This window comes from Stegostoma tigrinum, chromosome 9 (genome assembly GCF_030684315.1).
Source record: "Stegostoma tigrinum isolate sSteTig4 chromosome 9, sSteTig4.hap1, whole genome shotgun sequence".
Classification (NCBI taxonomy): Eukaryota; Metazoa; Chordata; class Chondrichthyes; order Orectolobiformes; family Stegostomatidae; genus Stegostoma; species Stegostoma tigrinum.
Window position 1 is genome coordinate 80612252 of NC_081362.1, and position 26735 is coordinate 80638986.

General features: G+C 39.9%; 1 protein-coding gene across 9 annotated transcripts in view; it reads left to right on the forward strand.

The window, feature by feature from the left end:
* The window catches only part of birc6 (baculoviral IAP repeat containing 6), a 231075-nt gene that overhangs the window by 93929 nt on the left and 110411 nt on the right, over window positions 1–26735 (forward strand). For 5 of the 9 annotated variants that reach the window (XM_048536940.2, XM_059648683.1, XM_048536942.2 and 2 more), the window contains 16 exons: window positions 615–961; window positions 4228–4447; window positions 4770–4903; window positions 5431–5568; window positions 5966–6093; window positions 6770–6901; window positions 8662–8877; window positions 11250–11433; window positions 18991–19149; window positions 19344–19477; window positions 20577–20730; window positions 20825–20941; window positions 23676–23821; window positions 23911–24037; window positions 24226–24336; window positions 25999–26132. In XM_048536940.2, coding sequence (XP_048392897.1) covers window positions 615–961; window positions 4228–4447; window positions 4770–4903; window positions 5431–5568; window positions 5966–6093; window positions 6770–6901; window positions 8662–8877; window positions 11250–11433; window positions 18991–19149; window positions 19344–19477; window positions 20577–20730; window positions 20825–20941; window positions 23676–23821; window positions 23911–24037; window positions 24226–24336; window positions 25999–26132 — 2581 coding nt within the window. The remainder of the gene's footprint in view (window positions 1–614; window positions 962–4227; window positions 4448–4769; window positions 4904–5430; window positions 5569–5965; window positions 6094–6769; window positions 6902–8661; window positions 8878–11249; window positions 11434–18990; window positions 19150–19343; window positions 19478–20576; window positions 20731–20824; window positions 20942–23675; window positions 23822–23910; window positions 24038–24225; window positions 24337–25998; window positions 26133–26735) is intronic. The other 4 variants (XM_048536945.2, XM_048536946.2, XM_048536948.2 and 1 more) reach the window with 4 other exon arrangements.

Here is a 26735-nt window from a genome sequence, read left to right on the forward strand (position 1 = left end):
AAACGCAGCATAAGAATTCAGTGAACAATTATGTGTCTGTCATATACATTCAGAGTTGTGAAAGTTTTAGATTTCATGCCCTGACTTAAGCCATAAGTCATCAGGTCTGTTGTGTGTGCTGACAGCAGCAAAGAGACAGATGCTTCAGTAATTGGACTATGAAAAGCAGATTTATGTCTTTGACTGCCTGGAGCTTTCTGCTTGGAAATATGTTCAGAGGGTAGGCTTGATTTCTGTTGTTCACACTAGTGTGCCATTTGTGACTGCACCTGAAAGGTAGTCAGTTAGCCAAAGTACTAGAAAGTTGCTAGCCTTTCTGAATCCCTACCTCCGAGAGGAAGGTCGAGAGGAGAAAGTCAGCTTTTTAAGATATTTAATTTTAGTTTTAATTGTTTATTACTGTACGTTTTATTATGGTTTTCTTTGTTAATTATTCTCCGTAATGATAATAGTAATCTCTTGTGGCCGAGGAGGAATGATTTCCCTCATTAATGAAAGAAAAAATGTGATCACAAATTAAATCCTTTGTCTATTTGGTGTGAGAATTTATAGCTTGTATGATTTTGATTGGATTTAAGTAAAGTAGACTCATCAATTTTAATTTGCTTCAACAGATATAACCTCGCTTGCCATAGGCTGGAAACTTTGCTGCAGAATATTGATCTTCCTCCACTGAATAGTGCTAACAATGCTCAGTACTTCCTACGGAAGCCAGACAAAGCAGTCGAAGAGGATAGTAAAGTATTTTCGGCATATCAAGACTGCATTCAGTTGCAGCTTCAGCTCAACTTGGCCCATCATGCTGTGCAACGCCTTAGGGTGGCTCTTGGATCCAGCAGGAAAACTCTGCCAGAAACATACGACTCAACAGAATTAATACAGAATTCTTCTACAGAGCAACTGCGCACAATCATCCGATACCTTCTGGACACATTACTGAGCCTTTTACATTTGTCCAGTGGTGGGTGTTTCTTTACCTTTCAGTTTTGGAAGCGCTCCTGTAAAGTATATTGTGTTGAACTAAATGACTATCAGGGAGTGTGCAACCATTGTTTTCTGTGACTATATCAGTGGGTTAAGTACCATTCAGTAGTTGGAGACTAGGAAGGCAGAAGTAGTGAGAGTTTTGGAATGTTGGAAAGATATAATTATATACAAATCTTAGATGACATTGACCATGTGATTCTCATCAAATATAAATTGTTAGCCTATTCAGATGGTACGGCAAAGCAGATGTTGTCATCACTTAAAACCCCTTGCATTGAAAGAACCCATTGCACTATCCCACTTTCACTTGCAAGTATTATTTCGGTTTTGTTACGAGCTTGTTAGCTGCTTTGTAATGTTATCTGAACTTTGAAGTGTTGGCACACTTAAGACATTTTGTAGGATGATGTAGATGAGTGTAGCCATCTTGAGATTAGCCTTTTGTAAATTGTTGATGCTTCTGAAGGGTGACACACCACAATGTAGTTTAGTGTTTGCCACATTTATGTGGCATTAAAATGGAGTGCATAGAGAATACAACCCCTGTTTATAAAGGTAGCCATTTTAGAATTTTGCCTCCATAAGCATGCAAAATGTGTGTGCCTCCAAATAGTTTGTAATGTCACTGTTAATCCTGGACACAACTGACTCCTGTGGAGATGTACGCTCAAATTGCACCATGGTATTTGGTGGATTTACATTCATTTCTAAAAAGGTCTGGCGTTGAAATCTAGTCTCAGTAATAGTAACCACAAAATGTAATTGTTATAAAAACCCAGCTAGTGTGCTGATGTTCTTTAGGAAACAAAATCCATTGTCCTTGCCTGGTTAGTTATACCATGTGACTCCAGATCCCAGAAATATTGTTTACCTTCAGTGTTCGCAAGAGCAGTTATGACAGGCAACAAATTCTGGCTTTGCTCGTCATTCCCTCATCCCATGAATGATTTTTAGAAACAATTGTGGCCATTTATCCCCGGATTGAGAAATATTTGACGATGACTGAATGGTTGGAGATGATACGGTATTTCCAAAGTTCGCGCCAGAAAGTTTGTTCAGGAAAAACCAACCCATATTGGGTGTTACGGAGAACTCTAGTGCATTGATGAATTCAAGAAATTATGTGGTTTTTACCAAAATGTTCGTTCACTAAAGATGCCACTGTACCTTTATGATGACTGCATGCAGGACCTAGTTGCAGGTAAGTGGTAGTTATGGAAGTAGTGTGCCTGACACACAATCTGGTTGTCCTCCAACTTAATGTGCAGTGAATGATCTCTCATGGGAGTGCTGTATTTTTTAACTTTTAACTGTCCTCTGGGAATTAGGTTGGATAATAAATGCTGTCTTCATCCCCATGTCTACATCCCATGTTGGGATTGGAAGAATGTTCAAATTGAAACGGATTTACAGATTTTCTGTAGGTGCTGCATTACACTCGAAATTTCACTATTTAAAAAAGGACCATACTTTACTATGATTTAGCAGCATGGGTGAAAACTGAAACATTGGAAAACTCGGCAGAGATATGAATTGGTAATACTGCGAAATCACCTGGTGGGGCAGAGAAAACTCTAGTGCAAGTTAGAAGGAACCCTGCAGCCCAAGGGTATCAATGTGGGCTTCACAAGCTTCAAAATCTCCCTTCCCCTGACCACATGCCAAAACCAGCCCAACTAGTCCCCGCCCCCCCGACCAGTCCGTCCTCCCTGAACTGACCTATCCCCTCCCTAACTCCCCACCTACATTCACCTTCACTGGCTCTGAACCTGCTTCTGACCTGTCTGTCTCCTCTAACCCTATCTTCTCTTTTATCCATCTTCTATCTGCCTCCTCCTGTCTTCAATTTATTTCCGAATCCCCTTGCCCTCCCCCATTTCTGAAGAAGGGTCCCGACCCGAAACGTCAAACTTTCCTGCACCTCTGCTGCTTGGCCTGGTATCTTTCGGGCATTTTTTGGGAATTCCTTATTAAGTTACTTATTGCATTGCCAAAGAAGTGACCCATTGGAGAACAATGTTGGGTACATTGTTTGATATGTATTTTGAAATGGCAGTTAAAAGATTTTAATAAGTTAATGGCCAGTTTGGATATTTGAGCCAGGTGCTGATTCATTTTTTTGATTCAATTTATTCTGAAGCAGGCTTCAAATTCTAATGAGTTCCTACTTTGAGTTATCTAGGGTTACAAAGAAATCTTGGATCACTTGGGCCAATGGACTGAGGAATGGCCGAGTTAAATTTGGGTAAATGTGAGATATTCCATTTGGGTAAAACAAACAAGGGCAAGACTTGTATGATTAATAGCTGGACCCAGAATAGTATTAGAGAACAGAGAGACCTAAGCGTTTAGGTTACAAGTAGATAAGTGGTTAAGAAGGTGTTTAGAAAGCCTGCCTTCATTGCCTGTAGCTTTTTGAGTATCAGAGTTGGGGATGCAGTGTTGAGGTTGTACAGGATGTTGGTAAGGCCTCTTCTGGAGTACCGTGTGCAGTCTGTTGCTCTGTTATAGGAAAGATATTATTAAACTGGAGAGCATTCAGATAAAATTTACCAGGATGTTACCAGGAATGAAGGGTTCAAGTTACAAAAATAGACTGGGTAGGCTGGGACCTTTCTCCCAGAGTGTAGGAGGTTGAGGGGTGACATTATAAAGGTTTATAAACCTCCTTAGATAAGGTGAACCGCAAAGGTCTTTTCCCGAAGGTGGGGCAGTTCAAAACTAGGGATGTATTTTTAAATTGAGAGGAGAAAGACTTTAAAACGATATGAGGGACTTTTTTTTACACAGTGATTGGTGTGTGGAGTGAACTGCCAGAGGAAGTGGTGGATGCAGGTACAGTTGCAGCGCTTCAAAGACATTTGGATACATCCATGAGTAGGAAAGGTTTGGACAGATATGGTTCAAATGGAAGCAGGTGGGACTAGTTTAATTTGGCATTTGATCAGTGTGAACTAGTTGGACCAAAGGGTCTGTTTCCACGTTGTTGACTGTGTTACTGTATGAATGTAACAGTAGAAACAAATAACTTTTGACATTTCATGAGTAATTTTAAGTAACTTGTTACTTAGCGCCATACATCCGTTCGTTTCAAGAAAAAGGAGATCCAGACAATATTGCTCTATAAAATGTCTGTAATGATAGAAATAAAATCTTAGATGTATTGTATGAAGTTGGTTATGCCAGTGCTCATTATCTCTTTGTTAATGGTATATTTATGCATTTTTAAAATACTTGCAGGTCATGCTGTGCCAGCAGTTCTTCAAAGCACATTCCATGCACAGGCCTGTGAAGAACTATTCAAACATTTGTGTATCAGTGGTACCCCAAAAATCCGATTGCACGCTGGACTGTTGCTTGTGCAGCTTTGTGGTGGTGAGAGGTGGTGGGGGCAATTCCTGTCCAATGTTTTACAAGAGCTTTATAACTCTGAACAACATCTCATCTTCCCACAGGACAGGTGGGTATGGGGTTCAACCATCACCATGTGTACTATATAGCACATAAATGTAAATTTGAATGAAATAATTAGAGTTACATAAAACCTTACATAAACTTAATTTCTTTAAAGCATTCCGTACTCATTTAAAAAAAGCATTTTTCTTCAGTCCTAATATTTGAACCGTGTAAAGACTTGTTGAAAATCCGAGCTACTTAAATAATTTATGCTTCTTCAAAATCGTGCTTTTGATATATGCCAAACCAAAAAAATTATTTAGATCATATTTGCTACTTCTGTGAGCTTATAATTGATGCTTTTCATTCCTGCCTTTTTGTTCCAGGGTTTTCATGTTACTTTCCTGCTTTGGTCAGCGATCGCTGAGTAACAGTGGGGTCTTAGAAGGCCTGCTGAACCTTTTGGATAATTTATTATCATCTCTGCAACCACAAATGGCAACATACAGACGTACAGAGGGTAGGCATATAGTTATATTTTAATATAACCCTTGAAATAATTCATTTTTGAACAGAATGTGTCATTTGTAAGTATATCTTGTAGTGAAGTTTCTTTTTCAGGTCAGCTTTTAATTGTTCATCTACATAAAACCACTGCTTAACAAGGATTTTAAAATTTGTTTTAAAATGTACTTATTGGCCACTTACATAGTTGCCTGCCCCCAAGTTCCTTGGGAAAACTATGCTGGTTAACTGTCTCCTTAAAACACTCCAGTCATTGTCTTGATGGTAATCAGAGGAAATTCCAGAATTTTGACCCAGTGAATTTCATGAATCCTGTTGCTGTTTAGTTAGTCATGTAATATTCTGCATAAGCATTCCTTTTGGTTAAAAATCTGATTCTAGTCAGCCCTTGGACTGAAACCTAAAATGTACTCTTCAGATTAGAACATTTGGAAATTATTTTGCTTTCAGGCCTTTTCAAGTGTAGGAAAATTTAGCGTCTTACTACGCCTCATTTATTTCCTTTTATTTTCAACTTTCTAGGTGTGCTGGACATCCCAATGGTCAGTTGGGTTGTAATGCTTGTATCTCGGCTGTTGGACTATGTTGCAAGCGTTGAAGATGAAGTGGCTGCGGCCAAAAAGCCATTAAATGGTAAAGACAGAGAACGGATGCTGACAGGTATATGTCATAACAAAGTTGCAGTAAATTCAATTTCCCATTCAGTTTGCTCAGTTTATCCTGCTTTCTGGGATTCTCCTGTCTGCTGAAAACTTAGAGTCAAATGATCTGCATTGCATTTGCCAGTATTTTGATAAGTCAGTTAATTACACATTGCAGATTGGTTTGCCTCTGTGCAGCTGTAATAAAAAGTTTTGGTAGTTATTGATAGGACAAGGCAGTATTTTTGTGTCCTTCTGTGGTGCGGTGCAGTGCAGAAGCAGTGTATAAGTGCATTGTGCCAGTAGACCAGATGGAATAATGCAATTTAGCCCAGTCTTGAATATTTTGAATTCTGAGGTAAACGTTGTTTGGCTTTAGACCATATTAATGTTCTGGAGTTTCCTATCCATTCTAGGAAACCAGTGGAGCTTCATCAATAACAATCTTCAGTCACAGGGTTCATGCAAAACTACCAAAGGCAGCAGCAGTCTTGACCGATTATATTCAAGAAAAATTCGAAAGCAACTCATACACCATAAGCAGGTATTACTTAATCAGTTGTCTGAATGTGAACTTTGTTTAAATTTTATGCTCTGCTTAGTAATCTAGTACTTTGGCAAGTGTTAAAGCTGTCATAGTATTTTTTGGTTCTCAAAATCAAAATTGCTAAGGCACCAATTGCAGCATACGTAGATGATATAGGGGATCATTCTAAATTTGCAGTACTTGGGAGAAAGAAGAGTGTTTTTCTGCCAGTTAGTGTGATTTAGGAAAAAGGTTGGTCTTTTTCAGGTTGGGCTGTGAAATAACAATGTAATCAGACTTATTTCAAATGGGTATCTCTGATGTGTTGTGCCAAGTGTTTGGATTTGGTTTTTCACCTGTTTCTGCCCATGTGAGTTCCTGATTTTCACTGGCTGGTAATCAGATACTCATTCCCAGGGAGGGACAGTCAGTAGACTAGTTATTACAGGCATTCTTATGGCTGCATCAAGAGATGCATTTGCGGAAATCTTTGAAAAGATTGCCTGTAAGTACTTGCCAAGTTTTAGTGTGTGTTAATGGGATAAAATAAATGTTAGAGGAGCAACCTCGGAGGGGAAGAGATGGGAGAAAGTTTAGAATACATTAAGCTTTAAATTAAAAACTGATCAGTGGTTTGTGTGTTTTGGGGTGTGTGTGCACATCAAACTGACTTTTGACTTAACCTTTTTTGCAGCAACTCAATTTGTTAAAAGCAAAACAAAAGGCATTAGTTGAGCAAATAGAAAAAGAGAAGATCCAGAGCAGCAAAGGATCTTCATATAAACTTTTGGTAGAACAGGCAAAGCTAAAGCAAGCTACGTCAAAGGTATGACGTCTGTTTTGTTCTATAGCTTAAGTGTTTAAAATGGTTGCTGTATTGTTGGTCCAGCACAGGACAATTTATTTTTGCAACAGGTTGCATTTTATATGACTCAAAAACTGTGCACATGTGGGTTATAGATGTGTAATCTAAAAAGAAAGATGAGCCAAAGGAAGCCATATTAGGTAAAGTGAATCAAAGCCTTGTCAGCGAGTTCTGTTTTAAGTAGCTGAAAGTTGGGGTGAGGTTAATTTTTAGCGATGGTATTCCAGAGTCCAAGGTCCAGACTGCTACTGGTGTGACAGCCAGTTGTGGGCTGGAGGATGTGCAAGTTGTCGGAGTTAGAGGTATAGAGAACTCAAGAAAATTGTTGAGTGATTTGAGAGAGGTAGCAGTTTGGAGGGCTGAGTCCAAGAAAGGGAATCGTACCCAAGAAAGAGAATTTTTCCATTTAGACGCCAGGAGGATGTTGAACTACATTAGCCAGCAGGGGCCACCGTTGATGATCACTTGAGTGGGATTTGATGTGAATGGTGGGATGAGGTTGGGAAGCAGGCTGTTATTGAGTTTGGAGGTAATTGTTGTCGAGCTTGGGGGTGACTTTAGGAGATTGACTCATGGCAATGGTAGGGGTGGATTGGTGAAACGATAGAGAGAGTAATGGGATTGAATTGGACCCCGAGGTTGCTAAAATTCTGTTTTAGCTTGACTTGGTAAAGGAAGTACATGGAGTCAGCGAGAGCATGGAATTTATGGCATGGGCTGAAGGTGGTGGCTTTAGTTTTCACAATATTTTAATTTGAACTCATTCAAGTCTGGATATTGGACAAATATTTCAGTAGTGCAAGAGTGATAGTAGACAGAAAAAAACTGGGTGACAGGAGAGTCCAGGTCACGGCTAGCCCATGGGTGTGGGCGCCATTGCCAGGAATTGGCGTGCAGTGAGCAAGCGGTGAAGGGATCAGGTTCAACCATTTGGATGCTCCAAAGGTAATGCTAATCTGGCTAAAATTCAAAAAAGTGAGGCTGATTTCGAATAACTAAGCAGTTCACTGAACTGGACAGCGACGAGACAGTGGAGAGAATGACGTGTTTGACTGTGTGGGAAGTCTACAGTAAGGACTAGGATGGATAATGTAGTAGTCATTTTCGGTGTAACTTTGGTTAGGGCTACTTCAGTGCTGTCACAAGTAGAAATCTGACTGATGAAGTTCAAACATGGAATTCAAGGAAGGATGAGCACTGAATGCTTTAAAAGGGAAACTGTGTGCAGTAGGTGTTCAGGGATCTTGAAGAGGATATGGAACTGACATACAAGGGCAGAAGGTTCAAGAATGGGTTCTTGAAGTGTGAGATTGGAGTAGGGGAATATGAGGTGAGGAAACCAGTTATGTATTGTTTTTTTACTGTGGGCCAGGAAGGAAATTTGGATGAAGAGCAATTTAATGGGAATGGGACTATGGATATGGGATTAGGAGAGAAGAAAAAGAATGAGACGAAATTGAACTTTTCATTTTAGTATTTATATAGCCAGAACTTTGCTTTACCAGTGGGTCTACTGCTAACTAAGATGTTGCTCAGGCCAGTTTAATTTCTAATTTATTGTGGAAATTGTACCCCTTTTTTTTTCCATCTTTCTCAATGCAGAGAAGTTCAGATTTTTGTCTCTCGGATTTCTGTAACCTCAGTTGCATGCAATTGAATTCAGCAACATGGATTTAATTGAAAGTTGATTAAATTTCATCTTAATTTCACCCCCATATTAGCATTTCAAAGACCTCATTCGTTTGCGCCGGACTGCAGAATGGCCTCGCACTACTTTAGATTCAGAATCATCTTCAACAAAAGACTCCCCAGAAGTGGAACCCCTTCCATTTACTTTGTCCCATGATCGCTGCATTGCGGTGGTTCAGAAGCTTGCACTTTTTCTTCTTTCCATGGATTTTACCTGTCATGCAGATTTACTGCTCTTTGTCTGCAAGGTGAGTAAGCAATGAGAATGGACTTTCAAAATAGACACTTGAAATTGAAGTTTCATTGTGGAATTTGATTGGAATAGATGATTTCTCTCTACTGTATTGGGGAAAACTCAAGAGTAAAATAGACTTTAGAAGGGAGTTTATTTTTGCCTAGAAAAAGATGTAGTCACTATATTTGTAGACCTAATTTAGATGCGGCCCCTTTGGTGATGAGAATCATTGCATTTGATTGGAGCCTTTTTTTGTTTGAAGAATAATAGACTGATCATAATATTTTGCATATTTGAATGTGGGAAATATTCTCGGTAAATTGCGATAGCATTTTAGAAATACCTACATAAAAGGAGTCCCCTTGTCCCATTGTGCCTACTTCCAACTGGTTGCTCTGTCAGAGGCTTTTTTCTTACCATTTACCTGTTCTTACTTCATACCTTTATAATGTTTTGGGTAACATCTATTTGCCTGTCTCCAGTTGAATTCTTTTTTCAATTCTGTTTCTTCCACCACACATTTTAAATTGCCACATGTACCCATTGTTCAAACAACCTTCCCACAGTTTCTTCTGGCTCGGTTTATTAGCGGAGCCATTTTCCTAAATTGTCTTGAGGCTAGTTGGTACCTGCCCCTGGCTTTGTTCATTCTCCCTTATAAACGTGGTTTCACCATTCCTGTTGCTCAATTTCTTTGCAATTTTAAATTTTTGAACGTTTTTAAAAAAATGCTGGGCACAGTTTGGCCTCTAATCGCTTTTAGTTAAGCAATTTTAAAGCTTTAAGTTCCAACTGATGTGTGCAAGGAAGGCAGTCCACAGACTATAATTTGTTTTCTTTATTCCACAATCATCTTATTCATTCCTGCAGCCCAAAGTAGTACAAGAACTGAGACAACATTGAGTGGGCATAGGAAACATTTGCCTAAGTATGTGTGTGACGATCAAGGTATTCAAGTTATGCTAACATATGTATTTGGCACAATGAAAAACATCTCTGTAAAAAAGCACATCTGAGCTCAAAGTACTTGATATTTGAAAATTCACATTTAAACGTGAACTTCTGTGACTGTGTGGGCGCCATTCTCTATTTTCACTTTTAATCTGCTAAGAAGGAAAAAATGACTAGAGTTTCTGCTATCTTTATCTTGTGGCAATGGTCACATTGCCCCTGTCTTCTCATGTCTCCTACCACTGGCTCAAAGTAAAATTACATTCTGTATTTATGCTAATATGTTAGACTTGGACCCAATAATCATCATTGTTTCATTAAATTTAAATACAAAGGGAAAACATTCATTTCAGATCTCAGTATTTAAAGTGGCACAAGATAACAAGCATATCTTCACAATTGATACTTCTAAAAATGAATATCTGATACACATCTGAATGCAAACAACCATTATAAATAGATTTGCAGATAAATGATGCTGCTTAGCAATTGGTTGCATGTTTGTTTCTAACAGTTAAAATATAAACAAACTCTTAGCCTTAAAAGGGAGTCAGTTAGCTCAGTTGGCTGGATGGCTGGTTTGCACTGTAGAGTGATACGAGCAGTGTGGGTTCACTTTCCGCATCAGCTGAGGCTATCATGAAGGACTGTACATCTCGATCTGTTTTCTTGCCTGAGTTGTGGTGATTCTCAGGTTAAACCACCATCGGTCATCTCTCTCTAATGAGAGAACAACCCTATGGTCATCTGGGACTATCGTGACTTTAACTTTACTGTCGTAAATTATCAAATTGACAGTGTTCATTGCAATAGTAGTATCATTCAGTACACTGCTTATTTATTGCAAGATTTAAAATTGTTTACTTCCCAACCTTCTGCAGGCCATTGCTCATCTCCGTGTTCTGTTGTTGCTCTTTTTTATCCTATTTGTGGACTATATTTGCCTCATCCTCTGTCCTCTTCCCTGCAGTCTTATCAGCCTTGCCTCTCCCATATCTTCTGTCTCCGCTCTGTCTGGCATGTGGTGTATGTGGTCTTTTAGAAAAAGAAACAGCAGTACTTTGAATTCTATTAAGTTAAGCTGGCTTTAGTAGATCAACAGAGGGAAGGCTGAATCATCAAATTTTAGAAATCAGTAAGTTGTTTATAGGTCTAGTATGATTTATTTTCTCTTTATCTGGCAAAATCTCTTTCTGATGACTGGGGCAAAGAAATAAAGAACAGCAGAGCCAGTCACTGCTTTCAAATAAGTTGTTCTTCGTAAGCAGTTTACTAGTTTAAGTGAGTTCATTTCTTTGATTCAAGACTCAGCTTGTCAAAAAAAATCAATGAAGTAATGGACTTGTCATGTTTGGATGGATTGGTTTCGAGACTCTGCTGTTTGTTGTGGGCTGGACTGGTGGAAACAAGTAAACTTCTTGACTTCCTTGGCAGGTTTTGGCACGCATAGCAAATGCTACAAGACCAACAATTCACCTTTGTGAAATTGTTAATGAGCAGCAGCTTGAAAGACTTCTCCTCCTACTGGTGGGAACAGACTTCAACAGGGGAGACATCTCCTGGGGTGGAGCATGGGCCCAATATTCTTTGACCTGCATGATTCAAGATATCTTGGCAGGTAGGAAGCAAGAAACTGAAACGTTTACTCAATAACTGTAATCCTGTGTTCTCCTGTACTAAGCATTTGTATGAGAGTGTTTGAAATGTGACAATAAAAACTAGTTCTCATGCTGCGATTGTATGGAAATGTGTTTAGATGCACCCGTATCACACGCCTTCTCCTGCTCAAGGTCACTGGTTTTTGGCATGTCATGATTAAAAATGCCAACTCTCAACATTCCTGCCCCATGGAAGCCTTTTAACCATCATTAATGTTTTTCCCTCCCTCAATAGTCACATTTTAAATACTTAATCATGCATCTTCTCTCAAACTTCTTTTGCTATGCAGTACCACCCCCACCCCCATGCTTGCTCCAACTCTTTCTCCCAATCCTTTGCGCTTTTTTCGTCTTTCTCTCCTGTTTCCTGTCATGCATGCTCTTGCCGCCTCTATTGCTTGCTCTCTCTATCTTGCCTACACCTGCTGCATTGCTTGTGCTGCCTCCATCGTGGTCTTTCACCTCCATGCTGTTTGTGCCTTCTCCATTGTTCGCTCTCGCTCGTGCTCTCACGCTCTCTGTCTCCCTCTGCCTCTCTCTTCTCCTCCTCACCCAACCACCTCCACTGTTCACGTGCTCTCTCTTGCCCTCGTCGCTCATTCTCTCGCCCTTGCAGCTGCCCTTTCTGTCCAAGTTTCCTCCTTAAATGCCATTCCTTTTCTTAATGGTACTGCTGTTAGAAATTATAGATAAAACCTGATGAGTTTGTTAACGCTCAGTCCAAACAGCAGTTGTGGTAAAGAAATCAAGCATGTAATTAGCCCAGTGACCGTTCGAAGAGACAGTCATACAGCACAGACACAGGCCCTTCAATGCAGCCAGACTATTCTGAACAAAATCCCAAACTAAACTAGTCCCAACTACCTGCTTCTGGCCCATATCCCTTCAAATCTTTCCGATTCATGTACTTATCTAAATATTTTTTGAACATTGTAACTGTGCCCATATTCACCACTTCCTCAGGAAGTTCATTCCACATGCAAATCACCCTCTCTGGGGAAAAAACAATTTGCCCCTCATGTCTTTTTGTTAAATTTCCTTTCCTTTCACCTTAAAAATCTGCACCCTAGTCTTGAAATCACCCAAACTTTGGAAAAGACACCTATCATTTACCCTATCTACCTCTCATAATTTTATAAACCTTTACAAGTCACCCCTCACCCTCTTGCACTCCAGTCGAAAAGTCCCAACCTTTCTTTTTAACTTGAACCCTCCATACCCAGCAACATGCTGGTAAATCTCTTTTGAACCCTGTCCGGTTTAATAATATCCCTCCTATAACTGGCCGACCTCAACTGGACATAGTACTCCAGAAGAGGTTTCTGTCTCCTGCCGTTAAGACAAATATGTATCCAATTGGCAAGCTCACCCTGAATCCCATCTGGGCTAACTTTACTAATTAGTCTTATGGGGAACCTTGTCAAAGGCTTTAATAAAATTCAAGTAAATGTCTACTGCTCTGCCCTCATCAATCTTCTTAGTAACTTTCTCAAAAAAAACTCAATTAAGTTTGTGAGACACGATTTTTTTTTCCTCGCACAAAACCGTACTGACTATCCCTAATCAATTTTTACTTCTCTAAATGTCTGTAACTCCTATCTTTTAAAATCACCCTCAACAATTTACCCACAACCAAAGTCAGGCTCACAAGTCTATAGTTCCCCACAGGCTCCTTAGTACCCTTCTCAAACAAAGGTACAACATTAACCACTTGTAGATATCAGGCACCTCACCTATAGTTACAGATGATGCAGATATTTCTACAAGGGGCCGCTCAATTTCCTCCCTTACCTCCCACAATGTTCTGGAATACGTTAGATCAGCTCCTGGAGTGTTATCCACCTTCATAGTCACTATGACCTTCAGAACTTTGTCCTGTAATGTGAGCTGCTTTTAAAACATCAGTATTTATTTCCCTGAAGTGCGGAGCTGGATGAACACAGCAGGCCAAGCAGCATCTCAGAAGCTGACGTTTTGGGCCTAGACCCTTCATCAGAAAAGGGGAATGGAGAGAAGATTCTGAAATAAATAGGGGGGAGGGGGAGGCGGACCAAAGATGAATAGAGGAGAAGATAGGTGGAGAGGACAGTATAGGTGGGGGAGGGATAGGTCAGTCCAGGGAAGACGGACAGGTCAAGGAGGCGGAATGAGGTTAGGTAGGAAATGGAGGTGCAGCTTGAGGTGGGAGGAGGTGATAGGTGAGAGGAAGAACAGGTTAGGCAGGCGGGGACGAGCTGGGTTGGTTTTGGGATGCAGTGGGGGCGAGGGGAGATTTTGAAGCTTGTGAAATGCACGTTAATACCTTTGGGCTGCAGGGTTCCCAAGCGGAATATGAGTTGCTATTCCTGCAACCTATGGGTGGCATCATTATGACACTGCAGGAGGCCCAGGATGGACATGTCGTCTGAGGAATGGCAGGGGGTGTCAAAGTGGTTCGCAATTGGGAGATGCAATTGTTTATTGTGAACCGAGCGGAGGTGTTCTGCAAAGCGGTCCCCAAGCTTCCGCTTGGTTTCCCCAATGTAGCGAAAGCCACACCGGGTACAGTGGATGCACATTGGCAGATGTGCAGGTGAACATCCGCTTGATGTGGAAGGTCATCTAGGGGCCTGAGATGGGGGTGAGGGAGGTGGTGTGGGGGCAGGTGTAGTACTTCCTGCAGTTGCAGTGGAAAGTGCCAGGTGTGGACGGGTTGGAGGGGAGTGTGGAGCAGACAAGGGAGTCTCGGAGAGCGTGGTCTCTCCGCAAGGCAGATAAGGGTGGGGTTGGAAAAATGTCTTTAGTGGTGGGGTCGGATTGTAGATGGTGGAAGTGTTGGAGGATGATGCATTGTATCTGTAGGTTGGTGGGGTGATATGCGAGGATTTGTGGGGGGGGATTCTCTTTTGGCAGTTATTGCGGGGGCGAGGTGTGAGGGATGAGGTGCGGGAAATGCGGGAGACGTGGTTGAGGGTGTTCTCGACCACTGCGGTCCTTGAGGAACGAGGACATCTGGGATGTGTGGGAGTGGAATGCCTCATTCTAGGAGCAGATGCGGCGGAGGCGAAGGAATTGGGAATAGCGGATGGATGGAATTGTTGCAGGAAGGTGGGTGGGAGGAGTTGTATTCCAGGTAGCTGTGGGAGTCGGTTTTGCAGGAACAGCAACTCATATTCCACTTGGGAACCCTGCAGCCCAGTAGTGTCAATGTGGATTTCACCAGTTTCAAAATCTCCCCTCCCCCCACTGCATCTCAAAACCAGTCCAGTCCGTCCCCGCCTGCCTAACCTGTTCTTCCTCTCTCCTATTCCGTCCGCCCACCTCAAACCGCACCTCCATTTCCCACCTACTAACCTCATCTCGCCCCCTTGACCTGTCCGTCCTCCCAGGACTGACCTATCTGCCCCCGCCCCCCCACTCCTTTCCACTCCCCACCTATACTCTTCTTTCCACCTATCTTCTCCTCCATCCATCTTCGGTCCACCACCCCCCCCTCTCCCTATTTATTTCAGAATCATCTCCCCATCCCCCTTTTCTGATGAAGGGTCTAGGCCCGAAACGTTAGCTTTTGTGCTCCTAAGATGCGGCTTGGCCTGCTGTATTCATCCAGCTCCACACTTTATTTCCCTGAGTTCTCTAGCCTCTAGCCACAGTGAAACCTGATGCAAAAATATTCATTTATAAATATCCCATCTCTTGGGGTTCAATATGAAGATGTTCTTGATCTTTAAGGGGTTCTACTTTCTTTCTAGTTACCCTCGTACTCATAATGTATTTGTAGAATCTCTTTGGATTATCCTTAAACTTCTCTACCAATGCTATCTTGTATTCTGTCTTTGCTTTCCTGATTTCTTTCTTAAGAATGCCCCTACACTGTTTACATTGAGTAAGAGATTCAGTTGAACCCAATTGTCTATGTTTAAAATAAGATTCTCTTTCATCCTTGACTAGAACCCCACTATCTTTATTCATCCAATGTTCCTTAATCATATCTGCCTTACCCCTTCAATCTAATAGGAACCTAATGCTGCTGCTCATCATTGTACTCTTGAAAGCCTTTCACTTGTCAGACATCCTTTTCCCTGCCAAAATCTACTCTAATCATCTTTTGAATATTCTTATCTCATGCCATTAAATTTGCCTTACTCCAATTAAGAACTTTCACTTTAACTTTAATGGAAGGACATCAGAATTACAAATCCAGTCCTGGTTTCTGGTCACAGATTCAGCATGACCTGAATTTTTCCAGCATTTTGGATCATAGCTGAAATAAAAATAAAGTAGATTTTTGAGTGGATTTGATTAGTTTTAGTTTCTGCAAATAGTGGTTCCACTTGGCAGTGCTGCTTGTTGGTAACAGTTAATATAAACATGTTACTTAAACTATGCAAATATTCTTTATGGCAGATTGTTGCTTCAGTTTGCAGTGGTAATGTGTCTCCTGTTTGGCTTAATACTTTTTTCCCTTTTACATACCTGTTAACCTTTTAATTTTTAATTAAATTGAGAACTTATGAAATGTCCGCATTATCAAATTTAGTCTACCATTTCCTGGAGACTGGTTTATGGGGATATAGGACATAGAGTAGGAGTGGGCCATCGGGTCTGCCTTTTGATTAGATCATGGCTGATTTGATCGTGGTCTCAATTCCTTTTCTGGCTGAGACGCATGAACATGCACTCTTGCTACCCTTGTCTCTTAAAACTATCCAATTCAGCCTTGAATGAATTCAATGACCTAGTCTCTCTCACTTTCTGGGAAAGAGTTCCACAGCTTAATGCTTGTCTGAAGGATAACGCTTCTCATTGCTGTTACAGGAAGACATTTCATTTTTGAAAATGAATCTAGTCTTCCCACACCCTCTCAGGTATACTTGCAGTCCCTTTATAATTTTCTGAGTTTCAATAACATCCAATTTTCTTTTTCCTAATCACCAATGAGTACAAATCCAACCCATTCATCTGTTCCATGGAAGATAGGCCCTTCAACCCAGACTTTATTGTGAATCTGTTCTAAACTATTTCTAACTTGTATCTCGGTCACTGATGTCCTTTGGAGAAGGAAATTTGTTGCCCATTCTAGCTAGTGACACCCACAGCCCATGAATTAAGAAAGGAAAATTTTTTAAAGAACGAAACCTCGGATGTGGCTCACCAAGGCCCACTACAGCTGCAGTGAAATTTGAGTGATTTTAAATTTCTATCCCCTTGCAACGAGCTCCAATACAGCACATTGTCCTCTGACATTTCCGCCACCTACAATCCGACCCTAGCACCAAAAATATATTTCCCTTCCCACCCCTGTGGACTTTCTGCAGGATCCGTTCACTCCATGACTCCCTCTTCAGCTCTACTTTCTCCACCAATCCATCCACCACACCCAGTACCTTCCCCTGCAACTCCAGGAGGTGCTACACTTGCCCCTGCACCTCCCCTCTCACCTCCTTCCAAATCTGGCAGAGATTCACCTGCACTTCATCTAACCTCATCCACTGTAACCGTTGCTACAGGTGTGGTCTCCTCTTTAGTGGGGAGACCAAATGGAGATCTGGGGACTTGTTTGTGGAGCACCTGTGTTTTGCACTCATTAATCAACCTGACCTTCCAGTCACCACCCACTTTAACTTTTCCTTCCACTCCCCTGGTGAAATGTCCATCATTGGCCACCTCTGCTGTCAGAGTGAGAACCAATGTAAACAGGAGGAGCAATCCCTCATATTTTGCTTTGGGAGCTTGGCCCAATGGCCTGAATATTGACTTCACCAGTTTCAAAATCTTCCCTCCCTCTCCCAGCCTGTCTATCTTCTGACTCACCTATTTGCTCCATACTGCCTGCTCTCTAACCCCCTACCTGTATCCACCTATCTCTTTTTCCACCTACCCTCCCACCCCTTTTCCTCCAACTTATTTCTGGGCTCCCCTCCCCTTCCCCAGTCCTGATGAAGGATTACAACCCAAAATATTGACTTTCCTGCTTCTCGGATGCTGTCTGACCTGTGCTTTTCCAGTTTCACATCTATTGCCTCTGGCATCAGGCATCTACAGTCCTTACTGTCACGAATATTGTACTGCCTCCCCATTTGCCTGTTATACCTGCTGTACTAGGATACTCATCCATCTGTATCAAAGAATTCTGAAATGTCTCTGCATTTAATTGGTAAACTGCTTTTCTGTTCTTTCTGCTGAAGTGGACACATTCTCATTTTCTCATTATATTCACTCCATTTAAATTTTTGCTGGCTCACCTAATCTATGTATATTCCATTGTAGATTCCTTTCTTTTCTTAACAATTTACTTTCTAACCTAATATTGTACTATTGGCAAATTAAGCTACCATAGAGGAACCATGGAATCCCTATAGTGTGGGAAGCAGGCTATTCGGCCATCAAGTCCACACTGACTCTCCAAAGAGCAGCCACTCAGACCCATCCCTTCACCCTGTCCCTGCAACCCTCATTTCCCATAGCTAATCCACCTAGCCTGCACATCCCTGGACAGTATGGGCAATTTAGCATGGCCAATCTGCCTAACCTGCACAACTTTGGACTGCGGGAGAAAACTGGAACACCCAGAGGAAATCCATGCAAACTCCATACAGGTCAGTCACCCGAGTGTGGAATCAAACTTGGGTCCCTGGTGCTCTGAGGCAGCAGTGCTAACACCATGCTGCCCCTCAGTAACTGAAAGTTACCAAACTTACAATCTCATCATCCATGTAATTAGTTGAGATCCAAATGGTTCCAACTTGCCAAATAGAAAATGACCCATTTATTTCTGGTATCTGTTTACTGTTAATTAAATAATCCTCTATCTATGCTAACATGTTCGTGGCCTATTGGGTAATGTTTTTTTTAAACAACCTTCAATGTGCCATCTTTTCAAATGTATTTTTTGGAGGTACAGGTTGCTTTAATTGTGTGGCCTTTTCCTTTCTCATAGGACTTTTTTATCTTTCACAAAACCGTTTTGACTCTGCAAGATCAAATCGTGTTTTTTTTTAAGTATGTTTCTAGTAACCCCTTAATGGACTTTACCAACTTTCCTTTGATGAATGTTGGGCCAGCTGGCATATAGTTTTACAATTCATCCTCTCCTGTATTGCGGTTTTCCAGTTTGTTGGGAACCTTTGAGAATCTAAGTGATTGTTGGAAAGTTATAATTGATTTTTCTGCTATCTCATTATGTATAAGACTCTTCGGATGTAAGTGGGTTAGTTCAATGATGAATGCTGTTAGTTCTATGAGCAAAATAATGCATCATTTGTTAATTCACACAAATTATTTTTATGAAACTGGTCAGCCACTGTGTGAAGTTGAAGTAACTCCTCGTCAGGGTGCTGACCATTTTTCACTGGATGCTGACCAACCTGTTGTGAATGTATTTTTATAACAGACTTTCAGAATTTGACTTTTTTTTTCTTTTGCCCCAATTTCAGCTGAAGTGTTCAAGGTTTTGTCCTGTGTGATTAGGTAAACAGTATTAAAAAGATTTTGTTCGAGTTAAAATGAATTGTAAACTTTTCTGAATATCGAAACAGGTGAGCTGTTGTCACCAGTAACAATAGAGACGATGGAAGAAGGAGCAGTTGGTGAAGATGCCGGGGCATCAACAGCTGACTCTGATGACACCCTGCCTCAACCGCCTGTTATTCCACTTGTGGAATCTATAGATGAACCTCTGACCCCAGATATTACAGGTATGTGACTGGTAGGAGAAATGCAGTGAATTGGTTGTCCGTTTATTAATTTTAAGTTTCATATATTGTCAGTTTTAGTTTGTAATTTAAAAGAAAAATCACAGCCTTAAAATTGCCTGGTGAGTGTATGTGGTCCATTTCCATACATTAGTTAACATACTTGGCAATGTTAAAGCTGTTTTCATCATCCAAAGGTGCTCCATCTGCATCATCTTTGGAAAAAGATAAAGACAAAGACTTTGACATGCTACAAGACCTCATGGATGTTGATATTGGTCCCCTAGATGTTGACTTTGATGAAGATCCACTTGCTGCCAAAGTATTCAAGGTATGGTACATACGATTAAATTACATCTTTGCATGCAAACTTTTTTTTCAACCGGTTAAAGTTGCTGAAATTGATTTTTGTTTGTGTTTCCTTGGGAAGTAAGAGATTTATCATTTCTAACTCCATCGTCTTGATCTTTTCATTTTTCTTGTATCTTGTCAAAAAGAGACCAAACATTTTGAATAACAAATATGTCATACCACTGGATGTGAGTTTGCTCGCTGAGCTGGAAGGTTAGTTTTCAGACGTTTCGTCACCATTCTAGGTAACATCACCAGTGAGCCTCCAGTGAAGCGCTGGTGTTATATCTCACTTTCTATTTATTTGTTTAGGTTTCCTTGGGTTGGTGATGTCATTTCTTGTATTGGTGATGTCACTGCCTGTTCTTCAGGCAATCACCAATACAAGAAATGACATCACCACCCCAAGGAAACCTAAACAGATAAATAGAAAGCGGGACATAACACCAGCGCTTCACCGGAGGCTCACTGATGATGTTACCTAGAATGGTGACGAAACGTCTGAAAACTAACCTTCCAGCTCAGCGAGCAAACTCATATGCAGAACCTCAACCTGAGCTACAAATCTTCTCAAAACTCGGTATGTCATACCACTGTTAATCGATAATATGATTTTAGAGGTGGATTGATTTGTGAAAAATTTAAGTGAATGATTTGGTGGTATTGAAGACCTAAAATTAACCAGTGGAGTCTCATGGCCTTTCAGAGTACTCATCTTTGTAAATGTATTCTCTGTTTGACCTGTGTTATGCTTTAGGAATAGAAATTGGATTCAGTTTAGGTTTCATAAATTTGGACAACAGTAATTTCGGGAGCCCAAGACAACACAATTTTAGGGACTTTACAGAATAAAAACATTTTGGATGATTTTAATTTTTATCATTTGTGTAGCAGTAGTGGGTTTGCTTTATTTCAACTTTGCATTTTGGTTGCCAATATACATTTAGTTTTAAAGATTTTAAAGCTTAAGTATTCTATACATTTGTGAATGGTAGTAACATTTTTACGAGAAATGATGAGTTGTAAAGTGCGCATTAAACAGATTAGTGTTGCTCTTCAATTCTTTTTATTCACAAAAGCCAATTAGCAGTACTTGGTACGACTATTGGGGTACAGACTATGGCACTTACAGTTACAATCCTTATGTTGGTGGCGTTGGAATTCAGATGCCGAAACCACCTGCTGCCAGTGAGAAGAATGGATCTCAAAGTGTATCCGTTTCCGTCTCACAAGGTTTGTATCTTTTCGTAAGTAAATTCTGTTGCTATTTGAAGCTGAAGCTAGCAGGAAAGGGAAATAACTATCCTTGGTTCTGTTTGTGGTGCAGCACTGGATGCCCGTCTGGAGGTTGGTTTGGAGCAGCAAGCTGAGCTGATGTTGAAGATGATGGCTACGCTGGAAGCTGATTCTATTCTTCAGGCTCTCACTAATACAACACCTACAGGTAGATGGATATAGAGGTGCTCAAGTCTCTGGAGCAGAGTACTAAATTATAGGAGAATAAAAAAGGAGGATGGCTTTCAACTCCTTGAAGCCGATTTGCCATTCATTTATATCATGGCTGATCTGTTTCCTCCCAGTTATCAGCCTTGGTTCCAAATCCCTTCAATTTTTCCCAGGCAAAGATATTATCAGGCTGAATTTTGAAGTTTTCAGTTGAGGTAGCATCAATAGCTCTATAGAAGAGTGATTCCAGATTTTCACTGTACTTTTATTTTGAAAAGTGCTTCCTAATATAAAGTAGGGTCTGTTGCAGACTTATCTCAGTCTTATTTATGAACTGTGTTGCACTTCTCCTGTTGCAGCTGATAAACTGGAGCACAAATTAAAATGTCTTTGATGTGTTCAATATATTGCTTTTGTCCTGTATTAAGTAACTGTTAGGCTAACTCTGAAGTGTGATTTGCTGCTGGCAACCTGGATTAGTTTTTTGTTTGGATGCAGGTGGCTGAACTTAACCCATGTGCAAGTTTGGATGCATGCAGAGATTTCTTCTTGAATAGCTTTTAGAAATTAAAAAGTTTGCATGTAATGTTTTAAAACTTTCCAAGAGATGACCTTAGCACTTGATTGGGAGTTGCTACATCTGTAGCTTTAGGCATTGGTCAGAAACTGGTTCAAGAAAAAGTAAGAATATGTAAATGTATGGAGAGAAGGTAGAAGAATGGCACGAAGTCTGTTGCTTATTTTGGAGAGCCAGTGCAGAAACAATTGGAGCAAATGGTGAAAGTGACTGAAAGTTATGATACTTTTTTTGCGTTTTTATGTTCTGGAAACTGCTTTCCATCAGAGCAAAGTTACCAGAATATCCGCATTATCAAAATGCATCTCTATATAGAGGATTCTTCAGAGTTATCACTTGAGTGAGGTGATGAGACCATTAGTACTGTTGTGGCCTCGGTGATAGAAACCTGACTTGTCAGATCATACTTTAACCTGTTTCAGTTTTAATAAAGTGGTCTCTCGCTGAAACATAAGCATGCATTGCAGCAGGTTTTATTTTGAAAACAAGAGTTAGTAGCTACAATAAAATAGAATAATCCAAACTATCTACTTATATTATAAGTTCCTAGATTTTAAACAGCAGAAACATCATTCCATAAATCCATAAACTCTATAAATTGAAAATAAACAAAACAGCTTTTGTTTAGTACACAAAACAGCACTCCTGGTTCTGTTCACAAAGCACCACTCTTCTAATATTCTCACCAGAATCTCTGCACCTAACATCTCAGGAGGTTAGTCACTTGCGACTTGAATCTTTTTTCTGGAACTGTAATTGCTTCTTCCTTGAGCTACCACACACCCAAGCTTAATGGTACCCAGCTTTAAGATAAAGTCAAATCTGTTTAGGTTGAAATGAGAAATAGCAAGGGAGAAGAATCCCTGGTGGGAGTAATCTCTAGGTCCTTAAATAGTAGTTCCATCATGAGGCACAGTGTAAATCAGGAAATACTGTGAGCTTATAGGAAAAATAGTATAATAATTGTGGGTGATTTTAATGCATGTACATAGGCTGGATTAATCAAATTATTAAGGGTAGCGTTGAGGGAGAGCTAATTTGAATGTATTAGAGAAAGTTTCTAGAAACTATGTTGGGAAACCAACCAGAGAGCAAGTTATTCTGAATTTGGTATTGTGTAATGAGGTGGGATTAATGAATGATCTCCTAGTAAAGAGTACTCTAGGGAAGAGTGATCATTGTATGCCTGAATTTGAATTTAGTTTGAGGATGAGAAACTGGTTCAGAGGAGAGTCACGAGATTGATTCCGGAGGTGAGGGATTTGTTCATGAAGAGAGATTGAGTAACTTAAGCCCATACACTCAAGTTCAGAAGAATGAGAGATGTAATTGAAGTATATAAGATAGTAATGAAAACTGATAAATTAGACGTAGAAAGTATGTTTCCTGTAGTGGGCAATCTAAAACTAGAGGCCATAGTTTCAGGATAAGGTGTAGCAGATTTAAAGCAGAGAAGCAGAGGAATTATATCTCTCAAAGGGTCATGTATCTGTGGAATTCACTACTGTGCAGTGGATGCTGGGGCATTGTCTGTCTCTTCCTTAAATTTACTCAGAGTTTTACTTAGAAAAGCGTTGAAAGGTTATAGGGCATGGCCAGGAGAGTGGATCTGAGGCTGAGTTTAAGCCCAGCCGTGATCGTGTTGAGTGGTGGAGCAGCCTCGAGGGACTGAATTGCCTACTCCCACACTTTGTTAATGTTCACTATTTTTATTCCAACTCCCAGTTAGCCTGGGACTGACATCAACTCTTCACTTGAAGGTAATCAAATTCATGATATCTTATACTCATGTCTCAAGAGTTTTATGTAGCTATTCTGTTCCATCGTCTTCACAGGGCTAACACTGCTTAAAGTCAAGAACAAAATGCAAAATCGCCCAGTTCTGGGCCTTTTCTTAATCTTTAAAAAAAAAGTTCTCTAAATACAATAGACCCTCTAAATGAATGTTAACACTTAATCAGAAAATAATTAGAGGTAAATCCCAACTGCTATCAATTCAAGAGTAATTGCTAATGATGTGCCTTCTGACTCAGGTGCTCATGTACCATGGATTATTGTGGTAGATGTAGAATTTCGTTGTAACTCTCTGTAAAGAGGTGGGGATTGTGTGAAGAGGCGAAACAATAAGTAGTAACTTTTTATTTGTTTGCTCTAGTTTCTCAACCAACCCCTGGAACTGATGACTCCATGTTGAGGGGCTTGCATTCATCTAGCCAGATGATTGTGCCACCACCATCAATCCCCATGTTAAGTGCATGTTTCAACAAACTGTTCTCAATGCTCCAGGTTCATCATGTTCAGGTATAGGATCTGAATTATTACATTTGTTTCTTTGATTATGATTCTTCATTTTCACTTTTTTGTAATTGCACTTTTAAATTTTATTTCAGTTGGAATCATTATTGCAGTTGTGGCTTACATTGAACATGAATGCTTGTTCTGCTGGAAATGAAGATGCTGGAACTGATGTATTTTTATTTAATGCAAGTAGAGTTCCAACAATCTCTTTAAGCCAAGGTGAGCTACTTTTTACCAAAAGTAGAGGCTGTTTACTTAATTTTCTCAAACATCTAAAAATTGCTGAATTATGTTTGCATATGTAATATATAAAATATATTTGAAGATAAAAGGTGACAGTTAAGACTGGTGTACTCGGTAAATTTTGAACAACTTTCTCAAAATATGTCTTTTCATTTAAATGGCAGCTTCAATATCTAGCCTCTTAACAGTGTTAGCCTGGTACCCAAACACTTCTCTACGGACTTGGTGCCTTGTGTTGCACAGTCTGACTCTTATGACGAACATGCAGCTGAATGGTAAGTGATCCTTTTGAGCTTGGAATTTTTCTGTCTTCCCTTACTGAAACAAAACTGTTAAGAGAAACTCTTAGCTTAGTTTCTATGAATCACACTAATTATATTTGGGCCCCTTTTAGATCCTTTTTAAACAAAGTAATAACCTCCCTTAGTTTTTTTTCTGATGAAGAGCCTAGGCCCGAAACATCAGCTTTTGTGCTCCTAAGATGCTGCTTAGCCTGCTGTGTTCATCCAGCCCCACACCTTATCTCGGATTCTCCAGCATCTGCAGTTCCCATTATCTTTGATACGATTTTAACCTCCCTTAGTTATGATTTATTTATGCCTACTATATACTTATCCAACCTACTTGCATATTCCAGTTTCAGGATTTGCTGTTTGCAAAATGAGCTGTAATTAGTTGAGTTGCTTTTTTTTTATCAGTAATGATGAACTTCTGCCCAAAACTTAGCCTGCAGATATCGCTAAAAGTAGTGATAACGGTCGAGTGTAGGATCATTTGAGTCACTGTTGTGAAGGGAGGTTTGGGAATTCACTGCTGAGAAGCTTCAGACAAGACTTGGTGGAGGCCTTCAAGATCATGAGGGGTTATGATATGTCTAACGGTGGCAATTTCTTCCACTGGTTAGAACTTGTAAAGCCTCACATATGTGGCATAGCTGCAAAGATTTGTTTAATCATCTGATCTCTTGGCTCCCTTAAACTGCATAAGTGGATTTTGCAATTGGAAAATAAAATCATGAATATAAAGCTGAATTTCACATGTTTGGATTGCATTCTTTTGAACAAATTTTAAAATCAGTGATGAAATAGCTGAGTTACTTTGAGGTTTTAATGTAAGTGCACGTTAATATGACATTTGAATTGTGACCTCAACATCTGTATGATTGCTGAACAGAAAATCCAGAAGTACTGAAATGGGCTAGGCACACATGAAGCTAATAGAAGCAGAAAGCTAAGGCAGAGAATGTGGAAGGTTTTGATGACCAGCTCAACCTTCCAATATTCTGACTAAGCTCTTCCCCCTCAAGTTCCAGATTCTGTACAAATAAGATTGTAACAAGTAAAGCAGATATGCACGTGGCAGAACAACTAACCAATGAGAGAGAACAGACAAGATGCAGAAACTTGCAGAGCAGGAGGAATTTATGGTAGAAGTTGAAAAAAGTGTTTGTTGAATGGTGTATAGGCAAGGTGCAGACAAGGGCCAAAGGAAACACCGAAACTATCTTAAGCTTTCTGTGGCACCCAATAGAGCATTAATTTGATATTTTCAGACAGGAGATTTTTATCATTTTAGGGTTTTTCATCATTGGCTTTAACCCAGTTCTTGGTTACAAAATATTTGCAAAGCTTATTTACTTTGGCAAATTAAGACAGACTTCAGTTTATAAGCTGCAAATTTAAGTCCATGAGAAACCTAAATCATTTGCAAAACTTTATGAAGTGAATGCATAACGTACTGTATTTAAATTTTAGTTTTACAATAAGTTCAATAAATGCCAGCCCACATTCTCTAAATGGGGGAAAAAAAAGTAAATGTAATTCCAGTTCCTGAAATGTAACACTTATTGTACGTAAGGTCGATTGAGATGCTTGCTTAGTTTTGTTTAAAAATTATGTCAACAGTGAGTTTATTGGAGGCCATTTTTGTTTGTTCAGTTGCTCCAAGCAATAGTATGGTGTTGCAAGAAAACACAGCACAGGTGATGGTTTCTGATCCAAACATGATTCACGTATTAGTGAGATTCTTCTCAGGAACCAGCCCTCATGGCACTTGTCAACACAGCCCACAGGTACTTAATTTTTTACATTTATGATATGCATTTGTTTTTTTTACAAACTGCCTTTCTTGGTATTATTCCTATTTTTATTATATCTATTTGGGGACTCCAGTGATGAAGAGACAGTTGTTGAATAATTTATTTGGTATGATTGAATTAAGTCTAGCTGTTGCTCTAATTAATTTCTGTTAACTTGGCTTTGTCCATATGTCTTTTTCTTCTGAGCTGAAGTTTTTCCTTTTTCTTAATCCTTTGCCCTGTGGTGATCATGTGATCTCCAGACTTTCTCTAAGCTGTCTGGAGCTTGAGATGATGGGGGATGTTGAAGAATAATTTGATGCTAATGGAGTGTGTACTTATACTTTCTTCCATTTGTGAGGTTATTTTAGCCACGGCTTGGAGTAATTTTAGAACAACATAGTTAATGAGTGAATATGTTTCTCAAATGGTCTTTGCCAGGATTTATGTTACCAACGTATACACTGTAATAATTTTCTTATTACATGTGTGAGCTATTGATTAAATAAGAGTGGCAGTTTTTCTTTTGAAGGTGATAGTATTTTGACAAGGCAATGGACAGAGAAAGTATAGAGCTGCCATGTTGGATTCTGCAAT